Here is a 16,805-nt window from a genome sequence, read left to right on the forward strand (position 1 = left end):
GTGGCATCCTGCCCGGGCGGAGGAGGGGATGGTTCCTGGAGCTCCATCTTGAGGATCTGGGAGGCCAGGAAGACAGCAGGTGCCCAGGCTGCCTGCAGGGCAGGACTGGAGAGGAGGGGACAGGTGGTAACAGGTCCCTCTGCCTCCTAACTGCAGAGCTTTGAGATGATGCTCCATGACACAAGTCGTGACGGAAACAGCCCCACCCAACAGGGACGCTGACGTCTGTATCCCTTCTTTCTTGCCTTCTGAGGCTCAGGAGCACAGGACACTGACCTGGAGATTAGATGGCCTGGATTCGGCTTCTGTCTTGCCTTGCAAAGCTTCCAAGCCTCAGTGTCCTTCTCTGTAAATGTGGGGAAGACAGATTAAAAAAAAAAAAAATCCCAGTTCTGTTAAGCTGCAGAGATGTGCCAGGACCAGATACAATCATAAATATATAGAACCAGAAAGCACAGGCTTGCTTCTCCTCTGCCCATCTCAGCTCTCAACGCTCACAGGAAGGGTCCTGCCGCTCCACAACTGTCCTTGGCTTCCTATAGGGAAGGCTGGGAAGATTGGCAAGGACTGTGTTCAATGTCCTCTCAAGCTAATAATTAAGGTATTATTTAATGAAAGCTCAAAGAGCTGAAGCCATCTGGGAACCTAATCACCCACTGCCTGCAGGCCTGACCAATTACACAAGAATAGAGGTTGACCTGTCTTTCAGCAAATAAATGCTTCCTAATGCAGCACAGGGCGGAGCTCTAGATTGTGCTTGGCCTAAAGAGGAAGTAATCATATAATTACGCTGATTATTGAGAGCTGCTGTGCACCAACAACAGTGTTGAGCAGCTTACACATTGCAGCTGATCCCCTGGTTAGCATTACTATTCGCATGTAACAGATGAGCTGAGTCAGGAATATCCCCATTGAACAGATGGTGTACCTAAGGCTAGGGGAGCAGGGGTAGGTAACCTGCCCACTGACACTCCATCATAGTGTAGGCTGGGGATCCAAACCCAGGTCTGTCTGAGTGCGAGACCCCTGTGCTCACCACCACACTCTTCTGCCTCCCAGTCACAAAAGAGTGGGTGTTTGTGACAAGGAGTGTCTTGTTTATTTTCTTATGTATCTGGTAAATGGTGAGGTAGACACCAAGTTGTGTGTGTGTGTGTGTGTGTGTGTGTGTGTCCTGTGGCGTACTGAGGGTAGGCATGTCATCTCATCCTTTCACATCTATTCTTGTAACTCAGAAGCACTGTGTTTCTCATTACTACTTATTTTATCCAAATTAAATGACAAAAAAAATCATATACACATACCTATTTTAAAAGGTTGACATTGAAATAAGTTGACTGTCTGTATTTATTCCATGGCTGGGAATGTTATTTGAGCAGTTGTAAACCAATAAACCAAAGTTAGGCTGTTGGCTGAGTCATTAGGGCTCCATTAAAGACAATGAAGAATTTCGGCTGGGCATGGTGGCTCACGCCTGTAATCCCAGCACTTTGGGAGGTCAATGCGGGCAGATCGCTTGAGGTCAGGAGTTCGAGACCAGCCTGGCCAACAACGGTGAAACGCCATCTCTACTAAAAATACAAAAATTAGCTGGGTGGGGTGGCGCATGCCTGTAACCCCAGCTACTCGGGAAGCTGAGTCAGAAGAATTGCTTGAACCCAGGAGGCGGAGGCTGCAGTGAGCCGAGATTGTGCCACTGCACTTCAGCCTGGGTGACAGAGTGAGACTCCATCTTAAACAAACGAACAAAAAGACAACAAAGAATTTCAATCAGTAGGAGAAAGGGGGAAAGGAGGCTCTGCCACATAACTCTGGAATTGGAATAACTTCTTTATTGTGAGAATGAATGAGCCTGTTTATTTAACAGAAACTGCATTCTGAGTAAGGTCAGGTGTTTGGTCTGTAGAACAGCATCATTTCGAGGGTGGGGAGCTCCAGGACCCTGCTATTTATAGCATTCTCTGAGCCAGGTGCAGGCAGCAAGGCAGCTGCTTACCTTCAAGCCTCTCTTCCACCTGCAGCTCAAGGCTAGGGCAGGGCAGGCCTTGGAAAGGTATAGAATTAGAAATAAGATAGGACAGAGCTCTTTCCACTGGGGACTGGGACTGGCACTTCCCAGAATGAGAATTCCAGAATGATGACCAGACAATAGCTGAAGTTATTCATTGAGGATGTAGTGCATTCCTGTTTCTTGTGACCAACACATACTTTTTGAAGATTATAAGTTTAGTGGATTTCTGAGCTCAGCCATTAGAGCTCTTTTGTAATTAGGCAAGATGATGTCACCACAGTTCTAGGGTCTTATAGTGTCAAAAATCATGACAGAACAGTTTCATGCTTCCTAAACAGAAAAAAATCTTAACCAGAAAGAAAATATAAGCTTCCATAATTCTCACTGACTCTTAGTTCTGAGAGTAGTTCTATTAGAGGAATACCTTTTGAAAGAATTTTGCAATTGTGACTACCAATATCTGAATTTTTACTCATGGAACTCAATCAAAATCATCCTCTTGAGTGTCACAGGATGTGCATTGGGCATTGTAAAATTTCATGATTGGTTAAAAAGTATACACTTCCCTGTTCAATGTAAACCTGAGATTGGCCGGTTCGGGGGTTAGAAGCCCAGGCATTTTCCTTCTCCCATTACTGGAGAGGTCGCTGGGCTCTATTGAGGCTTTCTTGAGAAGAGACTGCTAGAGTTCCTGAGATGATGCCTGGAAGGTTCTATGGGGTCTTATAAGGCCACTGCTATGAAAAACCATGAACAGGATTTGTAATTGATAATGTAGTTATACTTCCTCAACATATCAGAAATTTTGAGATAGTATGTAGATGAGTTGACCATAAGAAGCTGGAGTTTAGTCAATAAAACACATATAACATACATTGAGTCCCTACAGAGCACCAGGTCCTTTCAGATGTGGGTCTTCCTTCAAAGAAGCACCATGGACGGCATAAAAGTTGAGCACAAAATCACTGGAGTGAGTTAGGCAGAATCTGGTTTCAAAAATGACTCTACTCCCTGACTTTAGGATACATACTTAACTTCTTAAGCCTCACTTTCTTTATGGGGATAATAACAGTATCAACCCTGGTAGGGCCTGGTACACATGCAGTACTTAAATAATACAGTTATTATTTTTATTAATCATGATAGGTCTGTGAGGTTCCTATTATTTGTTTTAAACATGAAAACAGATTCAGAAAATGTATTTGATCAAGGTCAGTTCATATTAAGTTGGGATTTGTTGGCTCCAAGTCTACGTGTTTTCTTGTATAACCACAGCCTCCACTGTCTGATCCAAAACTGGAACTTACCTAAAATAACAAATAAATTTGGATTGTTCAATAAGGTGAAATATAGAACTATTAGCTGGTTAAATATGACTGCCTTTCCCCCAAATCAGGGGATCTACAAAGAGAATTACCCAAACTTAAGTTATAGTGTAAGAATGCAAAAGCACTTTTGGGGTTAGGGTAACATTTAAGGATCTCTAAGTTTTCTTTTCTCCTAAACTTGAATCACAATCTAAAAGAACAGACTGTGCTGGTGGAATTGTACTAACTAGGACTATCCAAAGTAAGTTACAGATTTTTGCCAGCTTTCTGTGCCAGTGACCTAGAAACTACTTCAAAACCTATTTTTATTTCTTATGGACTGAAATTTCGGTGAAACAGTCCAGACAACTCTGACCCAGAGTCTTCAAATTTAGAAATTAATCCCCAAAGAAAGGGAGTAACTTTTATTGTGGCAGAGAATAACCTTCTCATAGCCCAATCACAGGAAGAAATAACTAACTCTTCAATGCCACATTTCCTATTTGCAATTTATGATATGAATATGCAAGAGAATTAGGCTAGCAATTATTCTTGAACCTCTAAAAAGTAATTTGGCCTAGGGACACATAAAAACACAAAAGCATTCAGTAAAGCTGATGTTGCATACCATAAAATTGTAAATGTACATAAAGGGATACTGTGAAAAAGAGGAAAACCATTGAAATTTGCCAAGATGTATCTATCCATAAAATATGCAAACATTAATTTGTAATGATTCCAGCAAATATTTATCTATTTTTTTAAAAAAAAATTAGGAGATTTACTATTGTGCATTTTAAGCTGAAATTTCCCTAGGTCAGAGCTTACGTTTAAATTGATTCTTAAACTAATTCAGACATGAAAAAATAATCCAAGTTAAAAACAACAAAACAATAATAAATCTTTAGGGAAAAAAAGGGAGAAGACTCTATTGAACATCCTGAAAAGTGATTCCTAAGCAGAAACAGTGATAGTTTTATCCTGAATGTGGGTTATTCCTCCATCTTCTTCTTTTTTTTTTTTTTTTTTTTTTTGACATAGAGTCTCACTCTGTCGCCCAGGCTGGAGTGCAGTGGTGCAATCTCGGCTCACTGCAACCTCCACCTCTGGGGCTCAAGTGATTCCCAGAGCTCAAGTGATTCTTGTGTCTCAGCCTCCCGAGTAGCTGGGACTACAGACACGTGCCACCACACCCGGCTAATTTTTGTATTTTTGGTAGAGATGGGGTTTCACCATATTGGCCAGGCTGGTCTCAAACTTCTGACCTCAAGTGATCCAACCACCTTGGCCTCCCAAAGTGCTGGGATTACAGGAGTGAGCCACCACACCCAGCCTTATTCCCCCATCTTCACACATATTTCATTGCCTTTTCAGAGATGCTTCTAAAGATGTGGAAAAGGATACAGAGAAAAACATATTGAAGAGCTTAATTAATATCTTGAAGACATCTCTGGCACACTGGAGAACCAGGCAGTAAATGTTTTGTTGTTTTTGTTTTTGTTTTTTTAAATGCCATCAAAAAAGGCATTTTATAATCCCAGGGCTTAAGTTGACAAATGTTCCTGCAACCATTGATCTCCTAACTTGAATCAAAAGTATGCAGCGGACAATGAGCTTGAATATATAATTGCTTCGCTGTTAAGAAAAGTATTGTGACTAGCCAGTACAAAATGTGGTAACATCATGCCTGCTCTTGAAACCCCGGGGCCTGTTGCTCAGCTTCCTCACAGTATTTCCATGGTGCAAGGTGCTTTACAGAGAAAGTGCATTAACCGAAATGGATTTTTTTTGAGAAGTGGCAAGATTTCTCAAAAGAAAATTGTTTATCAAGAGAAGGTAAGTTTAGAGTGAGTCTCCTGTTGACACACAAATAGAAACTAGGTTACAGAAATCCACATCCTCAGCTATGACTATCAGCTTGATGAAAAGATCAGTCTGTATTTGGCCTAACTATGAAAGTACACAGAACACAATAGTGAGACAGTCTATCTTTAGGTATTTCACACCAGACTCTTGTAATTTTAATATTTAGAATGGCACGCTGAGGTTGGGGGGGGGGCGGTGATGGCAGCGTGTGAGGCAGGGGCAGTATGGAAGAGGGAAGAACAACAGACTGTATCTGGATTCAAATAATGGTTCTGCTCCTTTCCTAAGAATGGGACCACAGTCATTCAGTTCCCCTTGGTCTCCCCAACCCTCTCCACTCCAGATGACTTCTAATGCCCCATCTCTAAAATTCTGTGATTCCAGTAACTTGCTTTTTTTTTTTTTTTTTTTTGAGATGGAGTTTCACTCCTGTTGCCCAGGCTGGAGTGCAATGGCATGATCTCAGCTCACTGCAACCTCCACCTCCCAGATTTCAAGCAATTCTCCTGCCTCAGCCTTTCGAGTAGTTGGGATTACAGGCATGCGCCACCATGCCCGGCTAATTTTGTGTCTTCAGTAGAAATGGGGTTTCTCCACATTGGTCAGGCTGGTCTCGAACTCTCGACCTCAGGTGATCCACCCGCCTCGGCCTCCCAAAATGCTGGGATTACAGGTGTGAGTCACTGGCCCCCAGTAACTTGTTAATGTTCATTTTTCAGGCTTCATTCAAATGATTCATTAGAATGCTAGAATAGAACTCAGGTCATTTGATTTCCATAGTTTAGAATAATATCGGCTTATTCAGCTGAACATAAATCCTTTTTTGGAACACAGAAAGACACAAATAAGGTAAACTGACATTTCCAGGTATGCTAGAAACCATGACTGCATTTTGAATATGAGGCAACAAAGTATTGTTTCAAATTGCAAAAGGTCAATACATTTTCTGCTGTTATGTTCCAGAAATCAAAAAGTAATTTTATGGTAGTCCTATCAATTCACACTAATAGCTATCTAACTATCCACCCCCCCATCATAATCTAAAAACAACTTAAGTAGGCTAAAGTGAATATTTAGAACAAGAAAATAAAACTAAAGATGAGGATTTAAAATAAATAGGAATGAGGTTCTAGTAATCATCATAATGACGTACATTACAGTTGCTTGTGGTGAAACCCAAATTTAGCATTAAGCTTTTCAGCATCCAGTGTGAAAGATGAATTCTACCTGATCAATTACGCAACTCCTAGAGAACATAAATTGAAAGTAAAGTAACTGCTCAGCAGAAATACAGTTGTGCGCGTTAAGAAACAAAAGTTCCTTGTCAGGGGTCTTCATAAAGAATGGTGCCAACAGCATCCTCAGTAGCTTTCCTTTATAGATCCAATGGTTAAATCCACAGAAGACAATTTTCACTTCAAGACAATTGCATCACAACTAAGTAGACAGGCATCACAGCAGGATGGTGACAAGAGACCCCGGTCCCATATTGCCTGAGTTCAAATCCCAGCTCTGCCGCTTACTGGCCGTGTTACCTTGGGCATGCTATTCAAACCTGCCTCAAATACCTTAGTTTCTCTAATGGTGAGGTGGGGACAATAATAGCATTTGTGAAGATTGAGTTAATAAGTATAGCATTACCACTTATTAATGAAGAGCTCAGTAAAAGCAGTTGGGCTGGGCACTACCATTAGCACAGTTCAAGTACCCAGCTCTCCACTGACCTGACTTGAACTCAAGGCAGTTTCTACAACAGTGTGGTCCCAAAGAACTTCCTGTAAAAATGGAATCTTCTTTACCTTTGCTGCCCAAGAGTACCAGAAATGTGGCTAATAAAGAAATGAATTTCTAATGTAATTTAAACAGCCACAGGTGGCAAGTGGCTACTGCATTGGACAGCATATAGAAAATTTTCAACGTTGCCAAGTTTGATTGGACAGTGCTGCTCTAAAACATCCTCCAAGCAATACTCTCTAAATACTGTTATCAGCTAAGCTTTTAATGAGTGTTGGGTAACAAGGAACTCCAGATTGTAGTCCTTGACATCTAAGGAGTGTGGCCAAATCTCTGTCCCCAGGTGAATGTAGACACCTATGCCTCTGGCTGTGGAGCAGTCTGGTTGTGCTGTGAAAAGTCAAGAATGAGTGGCTGAACAGAATGCCAGCCTATGTGTGCTTTGAGGGGAGCCAAGGCCAAGATCCCCCCTTAGAAAATTGTTTTGAATCTACTTGGAGCACAAAGGAATGAACCTCATCCCAAAGTTCTATTTTAGCACAGCTGGAATTGCTTCGGCCTGAACAATTTTAAAGGTGTTTTAATCAGATACTGGCCTCATTTTCCCCAAATGTTCTATTAACTTTGGGAAAAGCTACTTCCTGGTGTTCACTCCAAGATAAACTATTTGGAAAAGGTACATCAAGATGACTAAATAAGGCTGGGCGCAGTGGCTCACGCCTGTAATCCCAGCACTTTGGGAGGCCGAGGCAGGCAGATCACTTGAGGTCAGAAGTTCAAGACCAGCCTGGCCAACATGACGAAAACCCATCTCTACTAAAAATACAAAAATTAGCCAGGCGTGGTAGTGCACACCTGTAATCCCAGCTCCTAGGGAGGCTGAGACAGGAGAATAGCTTGAACCCGGAAGGCGGAGGTTGTAGTGAGCCTAGGTCACACCACTGCACTCCAGCCTGGGTGAAAGAGTGAGACTCTGTCTTAAAAAAGATTAAATAAGCTAAGCTATAGATTGGGTCCCAGATAAGTAGGAGTTAACAACTGTCAAAATCAATAAAATGATTTCACATAAATTATGTAATAGAAACACAAAATAAAGGGAAATAAATTTATAATAAAATGTATATTTCAATATGTAAATGCTCAGGCCCAGCTACATTAGAAGAAACAACGAAGTCGGCAGTTGAGATAAGAGGAAGGCATCTGTCTCCTGCCCGTCCCTGGGCAATGGAATGTCTCGGTATAAAATCCGATTGTGAATTTGCCTGCCTTGGCCTCCCAAAGTGCTAGGATTACAGGCATGAGCCACCATGCCTAGCCTTTTTTTTTTTTTTTTAAGAGACAGAGTCGGGCTGCGCTGGGAGGCGGCGATGAGAGGCTCGCACGCCTCCAGCCCGGCCCCGGCCCCCCGGGACGGAGAGCCGAGCAGCCCCGGCTCTGGGCTACGGACTATGGGCAAATAGCTCTGACCACCCGGCGAAGCATGCTGCCTGCCTTGGCCTCCCAAAGTGCCGAGATTGCAGCCTCTGCCCGGCCGCCACCCCATCTGGGAAGTGAGGAGCGTCTCTGCCTGGCCGCCCATCATCTGGGACGTGAGGAGCCCCTCTGCCTGGCTACCCAGTCTGGAAAGTGAGGAGCGTCTCTGCCCGGCCGCCATCCCATCTAGGAAGTGAGGAGCGCCTCTTCCCGGCCACCATCCCATCTGGGAAGTGAGGAGCGTCTCTGCCCAGCCGCCCATCGTCTGAGATGTGGGGAGCGCCTCTGCCCCGCCGCCCCGTCTGGGAAGTGAGGAGCGCCTCTACCCGGCCGCGACCCCGTCTGGGAGGTGAGGAGCGTCTCTGCCCAGCCGCCCCGTCTGAGAAGTGAAGAGACCCTCCGCCTGGCAACCACCCCCCGAGAAGTGAGGAGCCCCTCCGCCCGGCAGCCACCCCGTCTGGGAAGTGAGGAGCGTCTCTGCCCAGCAGCCACTCCATCCAGGAGGGAGGTGGGGGTCAGCCCCCACCAGGCCAGCCGCCCCGTCCGGGAGGGAGGTGGGGGTGTCAGCCCCCCACCCGGCCAGCCGCCCCGTCCGGGAGGGAGGTGGGGGGGGTCAGCCCCCCGCCCGGCCAGCCGCCCCGTCCGGGAGGGAGGTGGGGGGGGTCAGCCCCCTGCCCGGCCAGCCACCCCGTCTGGGAGGTGAGGGGCGCCTCTGCCTGGCCGCCCCTACTGGGAAGTGAGGAGCCCCTCTGCCCAGCCAGCCGCCCCGTCCGGGAAGGAGGTGGGGGGGTCAGCCCCCCGCCCGGCCAGCCACCCCGTCCGGGAGGGAGGTGGGGGGGTCAGCCCCCCGCCTGGCCAGCCGCCCCATCCGGGAGGGAGGTGGGGGAGTCGGCCCCCCGCCCAGCCAGTCGCCCCGTCCGGGAGGGAGGTGGGGGGGTCAGCCCCCCGCCAGGCCAGCCGCCCCGACCGGGAGGGAGGTGGGGGGGGTCAGCCCCCCGCCCGGCCAGCCGCCCCGTCCGGGAGGTGAGGGGCGCCTCTGCCCGGCCGCCCCTACTGGGAAGTGAGGAGCCCCTCTGCCCGGCCAGCCACCCCATCCAGGAGGGAGGTGGGGGGGTCAGCCCCCTGTCCGGCCAGCCGCCCCGTCTGGGAGGTGAGGGGCGCCTCTGCCCGGCCGCCCCTACTGGGAAGTGAGGAGCCCCTCTGCCCGGCCAGCCGCCCCGTCCGGGAAGGAGGTGAGGGGGTCAGCCCCCCGCCCGGCCAGCCGCCCCATCCGGGAGGGAGGTGGGGGGGTCAGCCCCCCGCCTGGCCAGCCGCCCTGTCCGGGAGGGAGGTGGGGGGGTCAGCCCCCCGCCGGGCCAGCCGCACGGTCCGGGAGGTGAGGGGCGCCTCTGCCCGGCCACCCCTACTGGGAAGTGAGGAGCCCCTCTGCCTGGCCAGCCGCCCCGTCTGGGAGGGAGGTGGGGGGGTCAGCCCCCTGCCCGGCCAGCCGCCCGGTCCGGGAGGTGAGGGGCGCCTCTGCCCGGCCGCCCCTACTGGGAAGTGAGGAGCCCCTCTGCCCGGCCACCGCCCCGTCTGGGAGGTGTACCGGCAGCTCATTGGGAATGGGCCATGATGACAATGGCGGTTTTGTGGAATAGAAGCGGGGGAAAGGCGGGGAAGGGATTGAGAGATCGGATGGTTGCCATGTCTGTGTAGAGGGAGGTAGACACGGGAGACTTTTCATTTTGTTCTGTACTAGGAAAAATTCTTCTGCCTTGTGATCCTGTTGATCGGTGACCTTACCCCCAACTCTGTGCTCTCTGAAACATGTGCTGTGTCCACTCAGGGTTAAATGGATTAAGGGTGGTGCAAGATGTGCTTTGTTAAACAGATGCTTGAAGGCAGCATGCTCGTTAAGAGTCATCACCACTCCCTAATCTCAAGTACCCAGGGACACAAACACTACGGAAGGCCGCAGGGTCCTCTGCATAGGAAAACCAGAGACCTTTGTTCACTTGTTTATCTGCTGACCCTCCCTCCACTATTGTCCTATGACCCTGCCAAATCCCCCTCTGTGAGAAACACCCAAGAATGATCAATAAAAATAAATAAATTAAAAAAAAATAAAAAAATAAAAAAATAAAAAGAAGAAACAACGAAGTCATTAATATCTGTAATAGAATTATGTTGATGACTTAATTATAAGTAGCACTGCTGTCAATAACAAGATTTTTGAAAAGCGGTGCAATTCTTGATAAAGTTTTGAAGAAAATGAAGTCGAATCTTCCCTTAATTATCTCGTGGTTGTATTCTTGGAAAATTCATAATACATTAAAACTATATACCAGGCCGGGTGGGGTGGCTCACGCCTGTAATCCCAGCACTTTGGGAGGCCGAGGCGGGTGGATCACGAGGTCAGGAGATCGAGACCATCCTGGCTAACACGGTGAAACCCCGTCTCTGCTAAAAAATACAAAAAATTAGCTGGGCATGGTGGCACGCCCCTGTAATCCCAGCTACTCAGGAGGCTGAGGCAGGAGAATGGCGTGAACCCGGGAGGCGGAGCTTGCAGTGAGCCAAGATTGCACCACTGCACTCCAGCCTGGGTGACAGAGCGAGACTCTGTCTCAAAAAAAAATAAAATAAAATAAAAAAATAAAACTATACCAAATAATACCTTGTTTTAAAATGTGAAATGGTTGGGTTTTAGGTTCAGATATCTAAAATTGTTTGTTTTCTAAACACACGAATGTCCAGCAGAACATTCAAGAATCATGTGGGATTTAGAACAATCCTTTGTTAGACTAAACTGTCCCATGCACTGTGGGATGTAAAACAACTATGGTCCCTGCCCACTGATTGCCAGGAGTGGCCCTAATTACTTCTAAAACCATTAGTCCAAGCTCAACATATGAATTCTACCAACCCCACCCCTGCCAATGACTGGTTCATCAATCCAGGCCTAAGTCAACCTGTGTAAGGGTACTGGTTGGTTTGAGAATGGGGTACACGATATCATGTCAGCCAATGAAACAGCTTGTTTGCATCAAAGTTTCCTACGAGGGAGTCACAGGAAAGACGGTCTCTTCTCTATGTGGTGATAAATGGATGTGATGTCTAAAAATTCTGTACTCATTGCAGAACCAGCTGGAGGAAGGAGCCAACAAGGAGGGCAGGGCAAGAGCACAAGGGAACTGGGCTAAAGATTCTGGATGATGTCACCCTTGGGGTCAACCCTACCTTTTTATGTAAACGGGCTTTATGTAACTGGACTTTCAGTTACATAAACAAATACATTTCCTATGGGGTAAGCTGTTTTGAATTCGGATTTTGGTTCTTGCAGCTGAAAGCACTTTGATACATGCATAAACAATTTCACAAGTCAAAGACTGAGGCCTGGTTTTGAAATAAAAACATAGAAACCAAAACAGCAGCAGTGGCAGGTGAATATTGTTCCTGGGCTTCTACACGAAGTGGTAAACCTGTGGCAGGTGCTGCTGATCGGAAGCCTGCATGCTCCACAGGTGAGGGGGCTCCACACTGCCAGCCTGTATAGTTCATTCATGAAGCTACAGGCGCGCTGTGGAAGGAGGACCAAGCACAGCTCACACCTGCAGCTTGTTGCAGGGGATGCATAAAAGGCAAAGAGCTATTCAACCTGAAAAGAAAAAATATAGCTACAGGTATAAAAGCAATGCTATAAGTATTTGTGTACCAAGAGCTCTACAGGATGCTCTGTAGACAGATGGGGTTATAAACATAGACTAAGTCCCTGCTCTCATGAAGCCTACAATTAAACAAGTTAGAAAGAAAATCATGTTTACAGAGGAACGGATCAAGGAATGCAAAATACAAGTAATAAAACTGAGTGTGGTAAGTGGTGGGGAAAGGAGGGGTTGGGAAGGAGACAGTCAAGTACGGTTAACTATGGAAGACTTTCTGACAAGCCAGGGTTGGAGTTTGAATATTAAAGCTTCTACCACTGGGAAGATGTGTAAGAAAGGAAAAAAAGTAAGTATATAGGACCACGAGTGGAAAATTTAGTAATGTCCTGCTGAAATGGTATCAGGCGAGGTTCTGGATAAACATGGTTCCATTTCCAGATTCAAGAAAGACAGCGGGACAGGAGGAAAGCGCAAGCATAATTGGGGCTGGAGCCTCAATCTGGAATCCCTCTTCCACCAGGTCCTACCTGTTTGACCTTGGACAAGTTACTTAGCCTTCCCTGTGCCCATTTTCTCATCTTATAAACTGGGGACATGTAGTGCTCAAGGGGGCGTAGGGTAAAACTTGCATGCTAAAAACTTGCATAATTGGGAGGGGCTTAATTGTGGTAGTTATGATCATCACCCTTAAATCTACGAGCAATTCACTCAAATTAATTTCACAGTATTTATAAGGCAAACATATATGAAACTCAATATACCTAATACATTAGGTTTGAAAAAAAGCTGTGTTTTAAAAAGCAGCTAATTGCAATCCATTACAAAATCCCCAAATTAAAACTATAATACACTAAAAAAAAAAAAGAGAAATCGTGATTAAGGGATATATAAATACATTTATTGGTGGTATTCCTGAATGATGAATGCAGAGAACAGAATACAAAGAAATCAGCACATAAAAGGAACCATTAATCTTTAAAAATGCTATATACTTACATTTTGACCAATTTTGCATATTTGTTTAGATTTACAAACAAATGTAAAGCTAATTCCAAAGTTTTCTTCTGAATATACTTCAAATTTGAATTGTAGTGTTCTCCATTCCAAAGCCAGCTGTTTTTTGCTGGATTTACACCAACTATGATTTACTTTGTTTGTATCTAACCTAAAAGCAAGACTCTGCAAGCTGATCCTGAAGCAGCCAGTTACTCAGGAATTTTACAACAGCTATTAAAGAGAGGATAAAGCCACATGAAAGAGCAAGCCTCAATACTAGATACATAGATACAAGAGAAAATACCAAGAAGCAAAAAGAATCACAGAAATACCAATTCTATTCTAAAGCATAATTTCTAATTCTAGCAGCAATTCAATTAGCAATAGCTTAGGTGCCTCTATTCCAAAAAACAAAACCATTAGTTCTTCCACTACAATTTCCTGACTTTACCCAATGAATAATTATCAAGCCTTCATATTCTTTTTTAACCACTCAAGAACATAATTCATACATTATAGAATCATTAACGAAAGAGGCCTTCAAACATACTGCTGAAAGCTGCAATATAGTTTGAGGGCCAGATTTCAATTTACATAATATTACCATTCATAAAGAGTTTATGACACCCAGTACGATACTGTTCAGCACTGTTAACTCAGAAATGCTCCATCCATTCTTGCCATCAGAGAATTACAGATATGGATGGGATTGTTAAAAGTCTAACAGGCCCTCCAAATAGGATTGCACATGAAATAATTACGAACTATGATAAAACTGTGACAACACAGCTAGCTTATAGAACTGAGTTTTTCACTATAATAGCACTACAGAATTATGACAGTTAAATATCAGAATTATTTTTCCCTGCTAACTATTCAGTAGAAAAAAGGATTTTCTGACTGTAATTCTGATGAACTGTTATCTTTGATGACTAGGATACTAGGGAAAATTGGAAAGTGAACAAAATGAACTCATTTATTTTTCACAGATATTAACAAGCAAAGCAGTTTACAAAAAGATCAAAAATTATCCTAAAAACAAATAAATATAAGATCAAATCAATTATCTTTGAACAAAATTAGCTCATTTTCAAAAGTTTTGTTTGGTTTGTGACTAGACTTAAAAATACTAAAATAAGCCAAATAGATGCTAACAATACTAATTTGCACACAAGATTTGAAAAAAGTACTTCAAGTTTTATCTCTTATCCCTAGAGAAAGTAAATAAAAAGTGGCTCTTGCAAAAATAAATGAAAACAAAACCACCAACAAAAACTAATCATATAAGATACTGTTTTTCTTTTTGAATACTTCAATTGGTCCTATATTAGGATAAGGTTTTGATAGCAAGGACTTCCTAGCTTCTTCCTTTATCTTCCATTCTCTAGTCACTTCCGTGTTTTTATCAAACAAGGCTATGTGTAGGCTTCCCTACAAAGTCAGGTTGAGTCAGAGGTAGCGTTAGGATGCAATATACTTGATCATAGTATGTAGTTAGTTCAAATGAACACATCATTATCTAAAAGGATTACAATAATTAAAAATGCAAAAAGAACATGTACTGCCCTCACTGCTTTGCGCTAAGAAAAATTCTGAGAAACTGAGAACAAACATTGGAAGCCAGGAAACAGGCAATTAATTGCCTCATCTTCCATGAGCTCCTTTAATGCACCAGTTCAGGCTGGTTTTCCACGAAGGGTAGCACTCCACTCACATAATAAGCAATGCCAAGAGACAGCAAAGCAATGACGAAGATCAACAGCAATACTCTCCAGAAGCCCAGATCCTCCACAAACTCCTGCCACGTGGTTCGGAAGCTGGAGAGGACTCCTTCACCTTGCTGCAGGTTGGGATTGAGGAGTGAATGGCTTTCCATGGCACTGTGGAAGAAGAAAGAGCAAAAAGGGCATTAAAAAAAACACAGCAATTCCAAAAACATAAAACCACAGGGCTACTATTTAGAAAAGACCAAATATACACACACACACACATATATATATATACACACTCTTACATGCTTACGTATCTGAACAATATATACTAAACTGTAAATTGCTAAATGGTAATGAGTATGTTTCTCTTGGTTTAGAATTTAGTAAACTCAAGTTAAAAATTCTATTTAAAAGGTCCTGGCTGGGCGTGGTAGCTCATGCCTGTAATCCCGACACTTTTGCAGGCCAAGGAGGGAGGATCACTTGAGCCCAGGAGTTCGGGACCAGCCTGGGTAACATAGCGAGACACCATCTCTATTTTTTTTTAAGGTGTCCTGAGCAGAAGTCTTGAAATAGGTTATGAGTTGTTTCCATCAAGATATTAAACCACAACACATTCTTGTTATGTTAAATTTAGAAGATTCAAAGTACAGACTCATAATTTAAGAATGTGTTAATACGAATAAGCAGACATGCAGGTGATGACACCTGAAGAGGACAGTCATCTACAAGTCAAGCAGAGAGGCCTTAGAAGAAACCAACTTTGTGACACCTTGATCTCAGACTTCTAGGCCCTAGAACTGAGAAAGTAAATGTCTGTTGGGGGGAGGGGGGAAGATGAGTAAATCTAAAAAGTCACTTATACAGTGTGTGTGAATCTTGAAGTTAAAAGGGAATTTTTATTAATTTAGTTCAATAATCTGACCAATGAAGGAATTCCTTCTTTAATTGTAATTCTCTAATAATGGAAGGTTACTCCTCAGCCTGTTGTACATGTGGACTCGTCTAGTCATCAGAAATTCTTTTTTTTTTTGGAGACAGAATCTCACTCTGCCGCCCAGGCTGGAATACAGTGATGCGATCTCAGCTCACTGAAACCTCCACCTCCCCAGCTCAAGCAATCCTCCTGCCTCAGCCCCGCAGGTAGCTGGGACTACAGGTGCATGCCACCATGGCTGGCTAATTTTTGTATTTTTGGTAGAGACAGGGTTTCGCCATGTTGCCCAGGCTGGTCTTGAACTCCTGAGCTTAGGTGATCCACCTGCCTTGACCTCCCAAAGTGCTGGGATTACAGGCATGAGCCATCACAGCTGGCCTAATCATTAGGAATTCTTAATAGTTTCTTCCTATTGGTGTTAGTTCTATCTTGTACAATAAGACAGAATATGTTCATTTCTCTTCTGCATAAAGGCTAGTCTAGTTGAAAATAAGGTAGTGCAAATACCATAAAAACACTGATTCTGGTTTTCAGAACTTCATCAATGAGAAATACGACTACCACAAAGAGAAACTGCATCTGACTTTGGTACTTGGAAGCACTAAGGGAAGAGCACTCATGGTTATATCACAACATACAGGCCCAATAAGAGGGTATCGTTTAGATTAAAGCCACCATAACCATGATCATAGGAATCAACTATCTACTGGTTATCAAAGTTCATTACTATCCTTCCTAACTCCCATAAAACAGTATCTTAGAGTCTCATTCATTATGAACTATGAGTAAACATGCAAAACTGACATTTTTTAACCTACAACTTTATTTTACTTCTTGATACCATCAAACAAAAGTCCTTCAGCCTTTACCAACATTAGAGGTCTTCTCTGATCATGGGAAACTGACTTCCTAATGGGCCAGTCTGCTTAACACCCAAACTTTTTTTTTTTTTAATAATTAAAACATGTTTATTCTCTGAATAAGAGATGATGTTTTCAGTGGGAATCTACAACACCACGGTAATTTTGGAACACTTGACAGCAAGTTTAAAAATAAGATTAGAACTTTGAGAAGGCCTAAAAGAGTAAAACCACAAATAGATAACAAAGTTCTGCAGAGGCTTAG

General features: G+C 44.1%; 1 protein-coding gene across 6 annotated transcripts in view; it reads right to left on the bottom strand.

Annotated features, from left to right (window-relative positions):
- Positions 1-268: 268 nt before the first annotated feature.
- ANKRD46 (ankyrin repeat domain 46) overlaps positions 269-16,805 on the bottom strand; it is a 52,061-nt gene continuing 35,524 nt past the window's right edge. For 5 of the 6 annotated variants that reach the window (XM_034966422.2, XM_003821709.3, XM_057303065.2 and 2 more), the window contains one exon: positions 12,912-14,911. In XM_034966422.2, coding sequence (XP_034822313.1) covers positions 14,695-14,911 — 217 coding nt within the window. In that variant the 3' untranslated portion in view covers positions 12,912-14,694. Of the gene's footprint in view, positions 347-12,911; positions 14,912-16,805 lie in introns of those variants that run through there. The other variant, XM_003821711.3, reaches the window with a different exon arrangement.

The sequence above is a fragment of the Pan paniscus genome, chromosome 7, assembly GCF_029289425.2.
Source record: "Pan paniscus chromosome 7, NHGRI_mPanPan1-v2.0_pri, whole genome shotgun sequence".
NCBI classification, from domain to species: Eukaryota; Metazoa; Chordata; class Mammalia; order Primates; family Hominidae; genus Pan; species Pan paniscus.